General features: G+C 44.0%; 1 protein-coding gene across 2 annotated transcripts in view; it reads right to left on the bottom strand.

Moving 5' to 3' along the window:
• Window positions 1-19,295, bottom strand: part of KCNK10 (potassium two pore domain channel subfamily K member 10) — a 75,872-nt gene that overhangs the window by 30,532 nt on the left and 26,045 nt on the right. For both annotated transcript variants that reach the window (XM_079988917.1, XM_079988916.1), the window contains 2 exons: window positions 17,090-17,427; window positions 165-282 (listed from right to left, as the gene is read on the bottom strand). In XM_079988917.1, the coding sequence (XP_079845043.1) occupies window positions 165-282; window positions 17,090-17,427 (456 nt within the window). The remainder of the gene's footprint in view (window positions 1-164; window positions 283-17,089; window positions 17,428-19,295) is intronic.

Below are 19,295 nucleotides of genomic sequence, written 5' to 3'. Positions count from 1 at the left end.
CCCGTCACGGGGATTCGAACCGCCAACCTTCTGATCGGCAAGTCCTAGGCACTGTGGTTTAACCCACAGTGCCACCTGCATCCCTTTGCCTACATGAACAACCCTACAAAAACCCCACTCTTTTCCATCTCTGCCTCCAGCTTAAATACTATATAAATGCATACCTATAGTTGTAATGACGGTTCCAGCAAAGAAAAAGGCACTTCCGAGGTCCCAGTGACTGCTGCTGTTAACGGGATCTCCGACAGGATTGACTCCAGCACTGGTAGCATTAATGAGCCTCTGAAAAAAATATCAACAGTAAAATTAACCCGCAGAATACTTTATTGTGAAAAATATCACAGCTGGAACTGGACTTCAATGGAAGCTTAGGAACTAGGAAACTGCTTCTATCAGGTCAGACCTATTATCCATTCTACCTCCGTTTTAAGTGACAGCGGCTCTTCAGTAGACGTATTTCCCATCACCCAGGACCTTCTCAATGCAGTGCATGTGTACTGCTACTGAACTATGCCCCTCTCACCTGTTATCCAAAGCTCACTGAGGAAATGTGCAGCATGGAGATCTGAATGGACACATTCAGAAAGCACAGTAATGCCTTCATCTCATTCATATCTAATCACCACCATCACCACAAAACATTTAAATCACCACAAAACATTTGTACAGCATTCCAGGCACTTGATGCCCATCATCTCAACAGCCCAGTAAAACAAGCCAGCATTACTACTGCAGATGGGGAAGAGAGGGTTGAACCAGACATGCTGAAGACGACAGGTAAAGTGCTTACCTGCCTAAGCATTCAATGTCTATCCTGCCATGTTTAAATGCATTTATTGTGTTTATCTTCCTAGTTGCATAGAGCAGCGGTAGCCAATGTGGCAACCCTCCAAATACTGTGGAATACAACTCCCATCATCCCTGACCATTGACCATGTCATGAATGCAACCTGGGATCAGAGAGGGAAAGCACAGAGACCATGGCGTTGGTACCAGTTGTAGAAATCTATTAAATTCATTTATTCAAGAGCTCTCAGTCACACAAGCTGTGTAGGGATAGAGTTACCAAAGGCAGTTGTTATGTCTAACTAGATGGCCGGTCTAGTAAAACAGGTAGATGTATGAAGGGGGCTTCATCCTGCTCTTTGGGGGTGCTACTCTCATATTTTAAGTCCTGCTTATTTAAGGTAGCCATTAGCAACCATTCCTCTTTGGTAATGTTGCATAGGGCATACATCCATCTTCATTTATACAAAATAGTAATATTACATGAGCAAATTCACAAACTCTTCAGACTTGTGGGGTTTTTTTAAAAAAAAAATCTGAATTGTGACAGTGCATGAAAACCATGCTAACTACGTCAAATGGAAGTTGTAATCCGCAACATCTGGAAGGTATCACGCTGGCATTAAGAAAGTATGATTCTCTGGCTCACAAAAGAAATGGCTATTTCCCCACAGCGAGTGCATTTGGGTGGGAGCGATTGGCAGATTGTTTACATGGGAAAGCCTTTTTCACCTGTCTCTAAGGTTTCACAGCCTCTTAGGTTTGGCCCTGAGGCTGAGGGAGCGATGAGGGACACTGACCTGACCCTGCTAACACCATTATTTATGTATTAAAAGCAGAAGTGAAATTAATGCCCAGGTTGCCTTGCAGCTTAAGCAACCCACGAAACCCGACAAACAATAAAGGGCAAGAAGAAAGCAATAGCAAAAGAAAGAAAGAGGCAGCATATCGTTCATGTCCCATCCATTCTAACCAAGTACAGTGGTGCCTCGGGTTAAGAACTTAATTCGTTCTGGAGGTCTGTTCGTAACCTGAAACTGTTCTTAACCTGAGACACCACTTTAGCTAATGGGGCCTCCCGCTGCCACCGTGTGATTTCTGTTCTCATCCTGAAGCAAAGTTCTTAACCCGAGGTACTATTTCTGGGTTATCGGAGTCTGTAAACTGAAGCGTCTGTAACCTGAACCATCTGTAACCTGAGGTACCACTGTACAACTCTGGTGCTGAAACAATGTGGAGAGCCAGGGGGAGGGGGGAGATCTCTATGTGCAGCATGGCTCGTGTTGGTCAAAAGTATCCAAAGCCCCAAATCATTTAATTACCTCTGGTTATTTAATTATCTTTGAATGTTTAATTACCCTAAAATCTAGATACTTAAACAAGGAAAAGAGAAGATGGGAAATGTTAACAGCATAGCTAAAATATAGAGGAAGGGGACTAGGATGTCTATCTATTAAGTTCCCAGTGGTGTCAGAGAAAAAATTGTTTGCTACATAACAGAATCTAAGAGTGCAGAGAGCATTCTATTTATTTACCCAGAAGAGCATAAATCAGCTTAATTGACACCTCGACGTGACAGGCAGGCCACGGCACGCTGTCACCTCAACTGGTGTTACTTGTGCCAGAGGATGCGTCGCCTTCTCCATTCCAGAGGCAGCACCGTATGCAGCATGACCCAGAGTACGAGAACCACATCTGTGGTTCGCCCAGCCTAAGGTGCTTGCTCGGCCAAAGGTGTGTAGTGCACCTCCAGGAACGAGTTGCCTGACAGCAGCGCACCCCAGACAAAGGCTGCTTTGGCACTCTGCTTGCAACATGACAGCGTTTTTTACTTCATGAATTTAGGGCAGCTTTAGTTCAATCTCTAAGGATGGACTCCATCAAAGTATGTGGGGTGTTTCTGTCTTCCTCAAATAAGAACGCAGAGGGGGGGAAGCTTTACAACAAAACGGACAAGTGTGCGCTTGTTGAACAGGGAACCTTTTTCAGCCCACGGGCTGCATTTTCTCATGCACAACCTTCCAGGGGTGGGTGGAGCCAAAGACAACAGTGTGTGGACCCATAAAAGGTAAAGGTAAAGCAACCCCTGACCATTAGGTCCAGTCGTGGCCGACTCTGGGGTTGTGGCGCTCATCTCGCTTTACTGGCTGGTGTACAGCTTCCAGGTCATGTGGCCAGCATGACTAAGCTGCTTCTGGCAAACTAGAGCAGCACACGGAAACGCCGTTCACCTTCCCGCCGGAGCGGTACCTATTTATCTACTTGCACTCTGACGTGCTTTCAAACTGCTAGGTTGGCAGGAGCTGGGACTGAGCAACGGGAGCTCACCCCGTCGCAGGGATTCGAACCGCCAACCTTCTGATCGGCAAATCCTAGGCTCTGTGGTTTAACCCACAGTGCCACCCATGTCCCGCGTGGAGCCATGGATGTGGCCTTTGCTTTTGCATGAAAGGCTACATTCCAGACATCAGAGGTTTCTGCAACCCTACCCCCATCTTTCCATCTCCCAAGCAAGAGACATTATCACAGTTCAAAGTCACATTCCAACCAGAGTCCATTTGGGGGGTTCAGAAAGTGTGCAGGGGGAGCAGAGGGGGGCAGCCCCATTGTACATGTAGAAGTCCTTGTGCAGGGCTTCCACATATGGAGCTCCTGAGAAGAATCCTACCCTGAATACCGGGGGTGGCCTGGGGGGAGTCCCGAGGGATAGACAGAGTGGTTTGAAGGGTTTCCAGCCTGAGGCTCCCATCTGTTGTCTGATTTGATCTTTTCTACAAAAGTACTGTGGGGTTGTTGTTGTTGTTTTTTATTCTTCTGAAACAGACTTTGTGTGTATTACTCACTGAGCAAATGGCTCTATGAAGAAAACATGATGTAAGAAACAAGCTCACAAAGGCATCTGAATAGCTACAAACCTAGTGGTACAAAAAAAGGGGGTGCTACACCAGAAAAATCAACTGGTTTTTGTTGATAATTAAATGTTTCTTGTAAGCCACTTAGAGGTTTTATTACAAGGAGGAGGTATACAAATCTCTCTTTTTAAAAAAAACATATTAACACATGCAGGAAGGGAGGCAAGTCTCAAACTGATACTACACCAGAAAGTTGGTTCTTAAAGAATAAAAGAGAACCCGAACACATTTCTCTTCAAAAAATTTCCACAGGACAATAGAGGGTTGTGTTCTTTATCTTTAAGGAGAACTAACTCCTATACAGCAAAAAGTTCCACTGAGATAAATGTGACTTAGGTGATTTCATATGGATGCAGGGCTGTCTTAAGCATATGCGGCACCGGGGTGCAAAGATCCGCCCGGCACCCCCCCCCCCGCCAGGTTGCCCAATCCCAGGTGCGGAGGGTGGAGCCGACCGGCCGCCTCAGCATCTCGCTGGCTCGATTGCCCCCAAACTTGTGGCACAGAGCTGCCGGCAGCAGAAGAATCCACCATGGCAGTCTGACCAATGGGCGGGCTCTTCCCTGACTCAACTCTCAGGCCCTGGACTCTTGGCCTGGAGCCCCTGAGAGCCTGGCGCCCAGTCGCCCCGCACCCCTAGCACCTATGGGTAAGACGGCCCTGTATGGATGTTTATTGTTGAATCAGTATCATGCATGCAAGTTTTTTTGTTGTGTCCACACAACATTGTTATCATCAAAATGACAGCTCATATCCCCACTCCAAGAAGACCAACCTTTTTCTTGTATCTCAGTAACCCATTTACAATATTAAACCCCCATTTAGAAGCACCCCGTACTCCCAAGGAAGTGTGTACAGGATTGCAAGATACTTTCTTTGAACTTTCTCTAATTTTGTGTAGGAGAAATGTCGGGGGGGGGGCTTAAATGGAGGAAGATGACAAAAGGAGCCTAATTGGCTATGATTACAGACAGTGACTGATTTGTAAGTCTAAATGAGACCCCAAATTGCCCATTTTTCTTGCTAATAGACTCCTGGCTAATCCATAAATATTCTGTCCAACAAAGAGCAGGTCACCAGCTTGAAGGTCTAAGGGAAGATGGAAAGGGGCTGCAGAATTACAATAATCAAGAAGCCTTTTAATAAAGTTATAGTCCTAGACACTGAGACTGAAAACATGTACAGAATAAGATCAGTGATCCATTTAGCTCAGCATTTTCTACACTGACTAGCACATGTTCTCAACAATTTCAGAAAAGACTCCTTTCCAGCCCTACCCAGAGATGCTAGGAATTGAACCTTTTGTGTGCAAAGCATGTCTTCTTCTTCATCTTCTTCTTTGGCGATCACTCATAGCCGAGTAAGATTGTCTTCCACAAACACAGTTTTAACAGTTGAGTCCATAAGTGACTGTGGAGGCCAATTCTGGATCCACACATCCTTCCACAGTGGGAACATAGGCAAAGCATGTACCCTACCACTGAACTATGACTCTAGGCATGGGTCCACAATTCCCGTCTACCTGCACGAACTTCCATTCCCTCAATGACCTTAGGCCCAATAGTTCTTCCTCAGGGCAGAGAGGAGGAAGCGAAGGGACCCTGTGGGTACCAGGGGAGACCTCTTTAAGTGCGTGCGCATCCACTGGTGACACTTTGGTAACCCTTGCTCTGGAGCAGGCATCCTCAACCTTGGCCCTCCAGATGTTTTGAGACTACAATTCCCATAATCCTTGACCACTTGTCCTGCTAGCTAGGGATCATGGGAGTTGTAGGCCAAAAACATCTGGAGGGCCGAGGTTGAGGAAGCCTGCTCTGGAACATACATGGAAGATGAAAAAGACAAGCTCTCTTCATGTACAACCCCTGCCAAAAACAGGCAACAGACCAAGAGCTCAAATGAATGGATTCCAAAATCCATTCTACCCTTTTGAATTATTTGGTAGATCACCACTTTTCCCCACTTTTGGGAGACTGCATTGCAACAGACATGATTTAAGTTCCTATCTTGTTCTCTGGAATCATTGTCTTCATGAAAAATAAATTAGCTCCTAGCCACACTCTGTAAGAACATCTTTAAAAGAGTGAATGGAGTGTAAACAGCACTACGGGCCTGCAGAAGGCTTGGTCAGTGGCTGTCAGGTAGCATATTCATCGCACAAAGTGATATTCCCTGATGGCCAATTAATTGCCTGAGTTACTGCCATTGGTGAGGGGGGGGGAAGGAATAGGTCATGACCCATCTCAATCCTGCATAATTTTGCCAGCTAATTTCACTGGACATCATAACTCTGTTAAACTGCGGTGTGTGTCTTTTTATTTCTTTTGTGGTTGTTTTTAGTACATACTTGTAGTGATATAACTTACTGTTTTCCCAATTGCTCTTGTTGATTGTGTTTTATGGCCTACTGTAAACTAACCTGGAAATTTTTAATTGGAGGGCAGTATAAAAACACATTCAATAAAATGAAATAATGAAAGCATGAGTCTGTATGATGTGTGGTGAACAACAAAAGTTATTTTATCTGTAAATTGCCTTCAATTGAGAAGATTCCAAATAGCCAACAGTAACCAAGAAAAGCACAGACAGGATAAAACCAAACAGAAACAAAACTAAGAGAGTGACAGTACCTCACAGGAATGATCTACGCCAAAATGACATGTTAAAAGTTTTATATTACTTCTGCAAGGAGCTTGGACTTGTGGGACTTGTGTAACTGAGGGAAAGACTCTACATGAATGCAAAGATGCAGTCCTCTTGGTGAACTTAAGCAGGGTGGAGAAATATATTTCATCCAAGGAATTTGGGACTTGACAAGTTAAAGCCCATGGCTTCAATTGCTATCATCAGAAAGTAACAAGAAGCCAGTATTGATTCTTGATCACTAGTACAATATGACGGCAGAATTCTATATTCTATTATTACACAAATTTATGAGGAATCCTAAAAGGCAGCCCCAGAAAAATATATTACCATAGTCTACCTGGAAGTTACAAAGGCATGGATGATTAAACTGCACATGATTAGTGTGATATTGTCCATTTCACAGCACATACAATAATAGGTTATTTAAATATCTGAATCAGGAATTAATTCATCCTATTTTGATTCACTTACTTACTTACTTATAATTCAATAATTCTTGGATCCAAAATAGCTTCTGAGAACAATCTAGCCTCTTGAAAAACCCTATCCTGCTTTGGTGAGCGAGTATCCCAACTGTAAGATGCAAGATGTAAGAGCGGGGGGCACTGTGGTCTAAGCCACTGAGCCTCTTGAGCTTGTCGATCGGAAAGATCAGCAGTTCAAATCCCTCTGTCCCAACTCCTGCCAACCTAGCAGTTCAAAAGCCCACCAATGCAAGTAGATAAATAGGTACTGTGTGGCGGGATGGTAAAGGGTTTTCTGTGCACTCTGGCTTCCGTCACAGTGTTCTGTTGCATCAGAAGCGGTTTAGTCATGCTGGCCACATGACCCGGAAAGCTGTCTGTGAACAAACGCCAGCTCCCTCGGCCTGAAAGCAAGATGAGCGCTGCAACCCCATAGTTGCCTTTGACTGGACTTAACCGTCCAGGGATCCTTTACCTTTACCTTACCTGTAAGATGCCACTTTTAAGTGAGGCAAAATATTTGTGGAAATAATAGGGGGAGGGGTCCCACTTTTCATGTAAGAAATGTGAAAAAAATGTGTCTTATGAATTATAATAGAACAGTTTTCTCTCCCTGCCACCAATTGCCCTACCCAAATTCTAGCAAACTAGCAAGAAATCCTGTTATAGTAAATGTGCCGTTGATTATAATTTCCAAACATTTAGTAAATGTGTAACAGGCTCTAGTGCTGATCACACTCAAATTTGTAGAATATGTTCAAAGGCTGTGCTAGCAGCAGATGGTCATGGGGCTGCTTTGCACACCTGACCTCCATCCGTCTGAGTCACTGCAATACACTGAGATGGAGAGGAGGTTTGCAAAGTGCAAATGTGCCATCAGGAAAGCCAGATTGGCTCCACCAGTCAGTTTACACCACACAAACTTCACTATGCCATCCGCTGTTAAGCTATGGTCTTTCTCTACCCAACCTCTTATGAATGCAAGGCAGCCCTTTTGGTAGCGGTACCTTCTCTTTCAGATCACCTCTCCTCTGAATTAAAGCAGACACTGACTGGCATTCTGACAACTGCTATTTGTTTATTCTCTCCAGCCCTTGCTAGACATGGATACCAGTTGTTCACAAGAGCCTGATGTGCCCATTTTGGCATAAAGTCTACTGTTACTTTATTTATTCTGCATATAAATATTAATGCCTTTTTGTACACCACCTTTTGGTGTTCACATGGAAGGCAATATGGAAATAGTTTGAACATAATGAACTGCGTCCCTGAAATTTGCTCTTTCTAAAATATAATTTATTTCACGGGTTTTTCTGTTTTGCCCAAGTGATCCACACAAACTCATACTGGGAGCCAACAGCTGTCAGTCAACGCTCTGATTTTTCAGTTACTATTGTTACTTCTTCTTTTTTTGCATTTCCTTCATTTCACAAATTACTTTCCAACAATGAAATCAGCAATGTGTCCATGCAGTGATTACTGTGCCACGCAAGGACCAAATGACAGCACCATGCTCCCTGCCTCGCATAGCACAGAGCCTCAGGTGTAATTACTTTAGAAAAGAGACACTGGTGATTTCATTAGGGAGGCTAGGACCAAACTGGCCCCACCAAAGCACAAACACTCCTGGCAGAACACATTAGCATTAGACAGCTCAATCTGAAAAGCAAGAGTTACTGTGAGAAGCAAATAAAGGCAAAGGATTTATAAGAAGCATTGCCCTGAACGAAACAGTCCACTTACTCCCCCAAAGTCCACATCTCCCGGTTGATTTATACTAGAGATCTACAGTATATATAAACTGGCCAATCCACTCGAATTAATGTGTGAAAGTACCGCCACTATAGCATAGTTGACCTCACTGGTCCGGTCTTCCCTCAGCTTACGGAACTGCTAGAATTTATGCATAGAGATGAAATTCATTTGGTTTGTTTTTTAATATGAACCTTCCAAATTCGCAGGGAGTTCTTAGTATGGGCGCTTCAGTGGTGTCTTCAGTGGGCAGTTTAGACTTTTTTTTTGGCCAGGTTTCTTAGTGAATTTTAACCTTGCGTGCATGGACCTATTATGTTGTTATTCTGGCTTCTTAGTGTGTCCTGTTTTTTAAACTGCAAATTATTTTATTATGTTTATATCCCATCACGCTTCCATCCTGGAACCCAAGATGTAGTTCCCAAGCCTCAGTCACTGACCAAACCTGGACATACTTAGCTTCAGCAAGATGGTGGCCTTGTGTGCCTTCAGACCGTACCCTGGGACTTATAATGAGGTTGGAATTGTTGTAATCTGCCATGGGATTAGTACTCTGGTTGTAAGTAAGGAGGCAAGCCCCATTCGCCCTAATGGAGCAGCCTTCGCTGACTGAAATCATTCCTGCCACACACTGAATCTGGGAGGCATTCATTTGCAGAATAAAAGGAATCAGGCACTGCCATTGGGAGAGTCGCGACCCAGGTATCCAACAGAACAGGTCCTGCTCCTAGGACCTTCTGGTGGTTCCCTCACTGTGAGAAGTGAAGCTACAGGGAACCAGACAGAAGGCCTTCTCGGTAGTGGCACCTCCCCTGTGGAACATCCTCCCTCCAGATGTCAAGGAGATAAAGAACTACACAACTTTTAGAAGACATCTGAAGGCAGCCCTGTTTAGGAAAAATTTTAATGTTTGATGTTTTGTCACTTCTTCTTCTTCTTATCATTATCATCATTATTATTATGCCATCCAGAGTGGCTGGGGAATAAATAAATAAATAAATAAATAAATAAATTGTTGTTGTTGTTACATTGCAAGTAAGTCTCACTTTAATTTGCATTGTTCTTGCATAGGTGCAGCTCTGAAGGCATCTAAGGCAGCCGTGTCCAGGGAAGATGCTCCACTGGCTCTCCATCATTCTGCACACAATTTCTTTTTTTTTACAGGCAGGTCAACACTTGCTGCAATGCAGTAAGATCCCGTGCCAGCTGTAGGGAAGCATCATTTTTTTAAATCCACATGGAGGTATGAGAGGATAGTGCTTTAACCCTTTAGCAACAGTGCTCTTTAAAAAAGCCACCCTTCACCTTCTGACCCTCTGACCTCTTTACTTAGAACCAACGCTTTGGGGGCAGTTTATGTTTAAAACATTTGCTTCTGTGAGATATGTTTACCCATTTCCCAGCACCTAAGCAAAAAAATCAAAGAGAAGATTTCCTTTACCGGCAAAAATCCATTCCAATACTGTGCACTTGCTGGCCGTAAGCCATTTGATACGATAAGCAGCTAAACCTATTTAATTTACTTTTCAGAAACGATTCCCGTTTGAGCCAACAAAACGCCTAAGGACAAAAGTGAATTCCCCTGAGGAGAAGCTTGCTTAGAATACCTGGCTCGTACGCTGACTAAGCCGGCCCGCTCATTAGCTCCACGATCATTCATTACCTCAACTGAGGTTAAAGGAGAGGAGAGAAAAGGAACAAAAATGCTCCACAGCTGGGCAAAAGCGGACTGACCACAGCACAGGAGGCAACAATGCATGACAAAAGGGAGAGAGAAAACCCAGCTGCTTCTCAGGAGAAAAAAGGAAGGGTTGGGGCAAGAGTCTCTAGCCTTTGCAAGCCCAGAACTTACCTTTCACTTAACCTTCATTGTTTGTGTCTGTCAGAGTGAGTGTGTGTGTCTCCCTGCATGCACATTTTCATGACATCTCCCTAACTGTTAAGTTCCACATTATAGATGAGCTTTCAGACAACATAAAAGCCACTTCTGGAACTATAGTGGGATACAGTGCAAGCTTAGTACTCATTTCCAGAAATAATCCATAACGTAGTGGCGCTGTGCGTTAAACCACAGAGCCTAGGACTTGCCGATCAGAAGGTCGGCGGTTCAAATCCCCGCGACGGGGTGAGCTCCCGTTGCTCGGTCCCTGCTCCTGCCAACCTAGCAGTTTGAAATCACATCAAAGTGCAAGTAGATAAATAGGTACTGCTCCGGCGGGAAGGTAAACGGCGTTTCCGTGCACTGCTCTGGTTCTCCAGAAGTGGCTTAGTCATGCTGGCCACATGACCCAGAAGCTATATGCTGGCTTCCTCGGCCAATAAAGCAAGATGAGCGCCGCAACCCCAGAGTCAGTCAGGACTGGACCTAATGGTCAGGGGTCCCTTTACCTTTTAATGTGGAAACAGCTAGAGAAACATAATGAAATGGGAAGGAAGTAACATGTGAATGCAGCCTGTGTCTTACACCTTTCTCTTCCTCAATTGCTACCCTCCCACCTCTTCTCTCTTTCTCTGTCTTGGTTTCTTGGAATGGCCCTGATCCAGCAAGGGGAAGGGAATAAAAACACCATTGCATTAGAGATGTGTGTGTGTGTGCGCGCACACGCTCACTGAGTTGTGAGGCATGGCGCCTCAAACTTCCTCATAAGGAAGCTGTGCCTGGAGGAAGAACTATGAGGGGAGAGATGCTCTCTTCCACCTGCCTTACTCCAACCTCTAGTCTCTGCTTCTCAATTTCTATTGTGTTATTTTATGTACTGCGGCTTGCCATTGTTTTATTGATTATAGTTTAGAAATTATTTATCGTAACTGTAAAGGGTGAATTTCTGTTTAACTTTTATATGCTGATATTTTATACGATTCTAATGATTGTTGAATGTTACTTTTTTGATGTAGGTTGCTTATTTTAAAGTTAGGTTTTATAATCACATTTTTGTATTGCATTCGATTGTTATAAGATGTACATTTTTTGTTTCTTCAGCTTGTAAACCTCCTTGAGTATTGTAAGATAGAAAGACGGTATGCAAATTAAAAATGATGATGATGATGAAACTAAATCATACCTTTCACTACAGTCAGGTTAGGTTGAGAGGCAATGATTAGTGCAAGGTCATCCAGTGAGCAGAGACCCAGGTCCCTCCGGTCCAAGTGCAAGCCTCCATCCACTACTATGAAACACTGTTGTTTTTATCTTCATAGACAAATAAAACTGGGGAGATGCATTGGCTTGTTGGAACTAAATCAAACAAGTCTTGTAGTGCTATGTTTATTTGTTATCATAGGCGTGCTGCCTATGACAACTCGGGCCAATTTTCCCAAGCAATGGAATTTCCCCCAAGGGCTATATTAAATGGGGGGTTTTCTGTATGGAAAATTTCCAGTCTCTTTGCATATTTCTTTGGGTTCTCTCTCACTTACATTTGTGGAACAGAAATGTATTCTGTTTTGGTAGGCACGAGAAATAATAATAATAATAATAATAATAATAATAATAATAATAATAATAATTTATTTCTACCCCACCCATCTGGCTGGGTTTCCCCAGCCACTCTGGGCAGCTTCCAACAGAAGATTAAAAGTACATTAAATCAGTCATTAAAAACTTCCCTAAACAGGGCTGCCTTCATATGTCTTCTAAATGTCATAAAGTTGTTTATTTCTTTGACATCTGATGGGAGGGCGTTCCACAGGGCGGTCGCCACCACTGAGAAGGCCCTCTGCCTGGTTCCCTGTAACTTCGCTTCTCGCAGTGAGGGAACTGCCAGGAGGACCTCGGCACTGGACCTCAGTGTCTGGGTTGAACGATGGGGGTGAAGACTCTCCTTCAGATATACAGGACCAAAACCCAATTTTATGTTCCATAGCTCAGTGGTGGACCTTCTGCCTTGCAAGCAGAAGGTCCCAGTTTCAATCCCAGCTGGCATCTCCAGGCAGAGATGGGACAGACTCCTGCCTGACATATGGGAGAGCGTCTGCCAGTCAGTGTACACAATGCTGAGATTGATGGACCAATGGTCTGACTTGGTGTAAGGTAGCACCCTTTGTTCCTATGTTCAGGGCTGTGCAAAGCTGGTTAGTAGGCCCAGGCCAGCTGGGAAATGTAGGCCCCATTTCAATAATATTTACCAAAAGGAACCCCTTTTGCTTTAACCAGGAGGACTCAGAGTAGCCCTCTCAAAATTGTAGGCCCATGCCAATTGACGCACCTGGCCCCTGCCTACATTTTGGCCCGCCTACATTCCTATGCCACATGTATCTATTTAATAAGCTATACTGTGCTTTTCAAAAGCCACAGGAATAACAAGAGCAATAATGACGTCAAGTCCCATCCTGCAGCAGCAACAGAGCACAGCATATTACCCTAACCAACAGCACCACAAAGTATCTAGTTAAAATGGAAAAGCAGAGCCAGTGCAATCACATTTTGGCCAAACTCCTGAAGGTGCAGAATATTAGTAGACGGTTTTCTACGCTGGGGGCCAAAATCCCAATCTCTTTTTTATAAAAATGTGTCCCCTCATGTCTCTTGAAACTTCCCCATTCATGATTTTCATTCGACCAGTCCCAGTCTCTCAGCCTAACCTCTCTCATAGGGTTGTTGTAAGGATAAAATGGGGAAGAAGAGAGCCTTGTGTGCTACCTTGAGCTCCTTGGAGGAAAGGCGGGGTAAAAATGTAATAAATAAGTGCATAGGGGGGCCTACTTTACCTCAAAGTTTATTTTATTTGTACAAAGGTGTCTTACAATTAAAAGAGCTAAAGTTCCCAGAGTGTTGTAACAATCCCCCTTCACGGGGTTTTTTGGGAATTGTAGTCCTGTGAGGGGAATTGGTGTCTCCTAATAACTTGGTATTGGTATGCATTGACGGGGTTCCCCCTACTGGTGGCTTATCCTTACCGGACTCCGTGAGCAACGGGCAGGAGTCAGATATAGTCGGGTCCATTCAATGCTTAAGCCAATATTGCTCACATTCTGTAATCAATCAATAAAGTTGTGGCCAAATTTTGCCCAATAACATTAACGTAATATCTGTGTCCTTGTGTGTGTTATTCTTCAATGAGGGGGTGGTTTTGAGGTCTCAACACGCAACTACAGCTCCCATAATTTTTTGTGAGGGGGGAAACCATAGTGCTTTAAATGTATGGTGAGAATGTAGCCTGAGCCAGAGATCATAGTCCACATGCTAGTAGGGAGAAGTAAAACGAACATAATCTGCTCATGCAGGATAAAGCATGCATACTGCAACATGCGAGAGAGGTCAGTGAATTTCCAAAATCTTCATTTTCTTTGAAATTCAACTAAACCCCCCTCTAATTTCTAATTAACAAGCCCTTGTTTTGATCAAGCACACTATCAAGAATACTTCTTTCATACAACTATACAGGACTAATGAGCAGTCCTGCAGCCAGTTCCTTGATGTTTGTAAAAAGAAATATCGCTATGAATGAAAGCGCCACATTAAAAGCAACAATACCAAGTCCTTTGTTTTCCCCCCACACAACACAAACAGCATGAGCAGCAACAGAGCCTCCTCCCACCCCCCGCCTGCCCCACGTTTACTGACAGGAAAAAAACCCCATTAAACTGCACAGACAAGAATCATGTCTTCAAGGCCACTCATATACTCTGGACCCCTGCTTAGTTTGACAAAGAAAGGCTCTGGAAATAAAGTCACCTTTCAACTGAGACCCGCAGCAAGATGAAATCTATTTCATACAGACCAACACACAGCTGTCGGGTGATAACAGTTTGTGATCGCTACCCCATGCATTGAATTCAGATGGAGGGATTAGGCTGGAAGCCTCCACCTATTATCATTGGTTGGTCTCTGTGTGGGGTTTTTAAATCCCTGTTTGAAGTCACCTTAAAGGCTGACTTCTGATGCAAGAATGCATTCTCTTTCAGGATCCTTGCAAATGAAGTCACATACAAAGTTGATAGGACAGCTGCTCCAAAGCTCATATATGGCAGAAATGTGTTTTTTTGGCTGGGATTTTATTAATAGCTGGCCATCCTGTCAACCCATATCCTGCTCTCTTTGGCTTCAAACCTGCCGGCTTGCAAGACAGCCAACATGTACTGCCAAGAGGTTTATTGGTTTAAGTACAACTTCACACTTTATTGGTGTTGCGCTTTAATCTGTCCGCTTGCCAGTTCTAGCATGCTCTTCCTCAGCCAAGTGGATCTGGCTATGGATGCTCAGCCGATCAGCTGTTCAGCTGCTGTCTCCAACAACCTGCCCCACCTTTGCTGGCTTGCAAAACATCTGGCTGGGGGGTCCCTTTCCTTCCTAACCCATTAACATTCTTCCTTAACCGTAAGTAGTCAGAGACCACGGAGGCGGTGCTAAATTCCTCCTACTAATAAAAACAGAGTCAAAACTGGATGTCATTGTTGTCCATGTTCATATGCTGGCCTTCCTCCCAAACACGCAAACAACAAAAAGGCTAAAAGCAATGTCAATACAGATGCAAACTAGGCAAGATCTCTGCATAAAAGGCTTATTGGAAGAGGAAGGTCTTCAGTAGACGAAAAAGACAGCAGAGACTAGTTCCTGTCTAAGGAATTCCAAACTGTAGCTGCCCCAGCACTAGAGGCCATGTCTTTTGTATTTCTTCTTTCTAATCCCATGTGTTCCCTAAAGCAAGGATGGGCCTGTGGGTCATCAGTCTGGGGCCAGATGAAACCCATGGAGGACTCCTCTCCTTTCCTCTTCCCCCCACACGTCACTTGGCATGAATATTCACTTGATATGAATAGAAGGGGAGGGCTGAAGCTGGGGAGGGAAAGGCAGTGGAAGCTGGTTCCTTAGGGCAAATGAGCCACTGCACCACCAACCTCATCCTGCTCCCAGCCAGCCCCCACCTGGCTCCCTTCTTACTTACAACCAGTCCAGAAGGTACCATGGCCTGTAAGCTTCCTTCTCCTTGGTCTCACTGTTGCCTTTGTGGAATTCAACAAGGAGGAGGATGGGGACAAAACATGAACTAGTTGGCTTTGTCTGTGAACATCTCTCGCGCCACCTACTGTTGGCCTCTCTGCCCTAACAGGCTCACCACTGGGGGAATTTACCTCTGCCTCCTTATGCGCTAGACCACTCCAACAAAATCAGCTGCCTGCACCACAATTAGGCTTGGGGGGAAAGGTTGTTTCAACTTCACTTGCTGTGTGATGGAGGGGTGAGCTTTGTGGACACTGCATCCTAAATGTTCCTAAACATTAGGAAGAACTTCCTGACAGTAAGAGCTATTCGACAGTGGAATTTGCTGCCAAGGAGTGTGGTGGAGTCTCCTTCTTTGGAGGTCTTCAAGCAGAGGCTTGACAACCATATGTCAGGAGTGCTCTGATGGTGTTTCCTGCTTGGCAGGGGGTTGGACTCGATGGCCCTTGTGGTCTCTTCCAACTCTATGATTCTATGATTCTAGGGCTGAGGTGGGAAAGGGGGGTTTGTGTGTGTGTGTGTATGAGAGAGAGTGAGGGAGCGCCCTTGAGGGGGGTTCTGGCCACACCCAATTTTGCTTTGGTTCTGCCTACCACTGCCCACCAAAGCTAGCCATGAGGGAGTGTGGCCCTCATCCTACAAAAATCTCCCTACTCCTCTTCTAAAAGGTCAATGAGCAATATATTACTGCCGTGTTACAATAGTACATTCAGAGAGCCAGTATGGTACAGTGCTCAGAGTGTTAGACTATGACTTGGGTTGCCAGGGTTCGAATCCCCACTCAGCCATGAAGCTCACTGGGCGACATTGGGCATGTCACCATCTCTCAGCCTAACCTACCTGACAGATTGTTGTGAAGATAAAAATGGGGGGGGAGCCATGTGTACTATCTTGAACTCCTTGGAGGAAAAAAGTTGGTATATTAATGTAATAAAATAAAAACTGGGGTTTGTGGATTGTACATGCTTCTGCCTGAACTTGGAAACATTCTGAGTGGAAACATCTCTTCAGATCTTTTCTTCTCAACTTACTGTACATTTTAGATTCAGGTAGGTAGCCATGTTGGTCTGACACAGTTTATAGATAGATGATAGATATAGATAGATAGATAGATAGATAGATAGATAGATAGAGTCCAGAAGCACCTTAGAGACCAACTAAGTTTGTTCTTGGTAGAAGCTTTCGTGTGCATGCACACTTCTTCAGATACATTTTAGGAAACAGTGGCTGGAATCCAAGGGATCCACTGCAGCCCCTTCAGGTCACCAGGAAAACCACTCTAGAACTTGTGCAAAAAGATGCTTTCAGATCACACCTCAAGTAAAACCACACTTTGAGGATGGCGCATTCTCATTAACCATAATTTTAACAAGCCACAGTTTTTTGCTTCAGGCATGACAGAAAGCTGTACTTCACTTAAAACCAAAGGCAGGTGGTCATAAAACTAAAGAAAATGGGAAGAAGGAGCACCCAAGCCCGATGCTTGCAGTGGTTCATTTACATAGCGGTGAACCATCATTTCCCATAGCTTCAAATCTAGACCGCAGTGTCACTGAGTTTCATTAGTATGTCCCTTCTAGTTTTCTCACCTTAATCAATTCCTCCAACTCCTGTTGAGATACGCATTTGTTCTCCAGAAGGAAATCTGCCTTGTCGTTGGCTGTTCTGTCCTTCTGCCTGCTTTCTTCTGGCTGCTCCAGGGCACGAAACACAAGCCCCCCGGTGACCAGGTAGGCCACAACCACAAAGAAGATGGCCACCACCGTTTTCCACTTCATGACCGTCTGCAAACCCTGTGATGGGGCTTCCATGCTGGCGATCACAGTTGTCCGGGGGGAGGAAATAGAGAGTCGTGGCCCCGGATTGTGTGCCTTGGTTTTATTGCTCTCAGGTTCACACGCCAAGGGAACAGCTGCTGGAACAGTCACTAAAACAAAACAAAAAGCAAATGAGGTTAAAATCTCTGCTTAATAACAAGAGTTTTGGTTTTCTTTTAGATTTACAGTTCTGAGGCCCTCCTGACTGCATTGCGACCTATCAGAAATTCAGTTGGCTGGGATTCAGAGGGGACCCTATTCTGTTGCAGCACCCATTCTATGGATTTAGCTCCCAATGGAGATCAGGCAAGCACCAACAATGGGATGTTTTCACAGATTTAAAGATCTTTCTGTTTACCTTGGAATTTCCTTGCTGTTGATAATGAATCCTGGCTGCTGCAGTTGCTAGAATTTTGTGTTCTGGCCTGGATGTTTTCATTGTTGATATTTATTTTAATGGTTTTTATGCCTACAGTGAACCATTTTTTGGGATTCATAAATGAAAAGTGGTATATAAGTTTTTTAAACAAGCAAATCAATAAAATTATTATAACCAGGATATTGTACAGCCTGAAACAGAGAAATAAATGGCACCACTGTCCCCAACATCAATGTCAAGGCACAAAGCATTTATCCAATATTAGTCCTATTCAGAGCAGACCCATTAAAATTAATGAACATTACTCATTTGGTTCCATTAGTTTCAATGGGTTGATTACAATCTATAATACCTCAAACTGGTCAAGCCATTCTGGTACCTGAAGCAGAAAATCCCACAAACATATCTCCTGCTCCCTGGCACAAAGAATACGCTAATGATTTCCATGATTTTTCTGTGTATAAGATGCCTCCATGTATAAGACGCCCCATATTTTTGGGGACTCCAAATTAAGAAATCACCCCTCAGCACTACCCATAAATCAGACGAGCCCCAATTTTAAACCTAATTTTTTGGTTAAAAAACCTAGTCTTATATAGAGGAAAAATATGGTAGTTTATTTGTTTATGTGTGTGTGTTTGGGAACATTTATACCCTGCCTACTAACTGAAGTCTACAAATAATAACTTGCTGTCTTTTCATGACAACCAAAATCAGCTGCCTGAGGTGACTGCTTCACGCTGCCTAATTATAGGGCCAGCCCTGGTGTTACATGTCCGTTAACTGTATGGATGAAAACCCTATAACAATGATCCTAGACTTTTGCCCAGTAACTGCTGTTTCTAAAAGTGGAACTTGGCATGAATTTTTATTATGCTTTTTATGAGCTTAAGAAGACTTGCTGTTCTATATTCCTACAACACCAGATCTTGCCATCAAGCATTCCCATCCCTTTCTGTCCACTTGACACACATGGAGCTATCCAAGGTGCTGAACTGCAATCTAGACCTTGCCCTTGACTTGCTGTGATTGCCTAAACTGGAACTCTGATCTTAGATCACGACTCTGCTACTGATGAGGCCATCCCTCAAAACAGAACATAGCAGTTTTTTGAGGTTCATTTCATCAGATGTACAAAACGTTGTTCCAAGTTAGCAAGCAAATACATGCATATGGTGAGGGGTTGGGGGTCATAAGAAGCAAGGTCAGAGGGAAATGAAATGCTAAGAAACAAAAAAAAAATGCCCTGTGACTAATATGATCAAGTTTAAGGCTGCAATCCTGTACACACTTACCTAAGAGTAAGCCCCATTGAACTAAATGAGACTTACTTCTGAGTAGACAAGTATAAGAATGCAGTGTGCTATTACAGTGACTGTTCACAAGTGTTAACAGGGGCCAGCAAACTTTTTCAGCAGGGGGCCAGTCCATTGTCCCTCAGACCTGGTGGGGGGCTGGACTATTATTTTTTTGGGGGGTGGAGATGAACAAATTCCTATGCCCCACAAATAACCCAGCGATGCATTTTAAATAAAAGGACACATTCTACTCATGTAAAAACACACTGATTCCCGGACCGTCCGCAGGCCGGATTGAAAA

This window comes from Podarcis cretensis (assembly GCF_951804945.1).
Source record: "Podarcis cretensis genome assembly, chromosome: 1".
NCBI classification, from domain to species: domain Eukaryota; kingdom Metazoa; phylum Chordata; class Lepidosauria; order Squamata; family Lacertidae; genus Podarcis; species Podarcis cretensis.
Note: the sequence above shows the minus strand (reverse complement) of the source record. Positions and strands in the feature narration are given on the sequence as shown.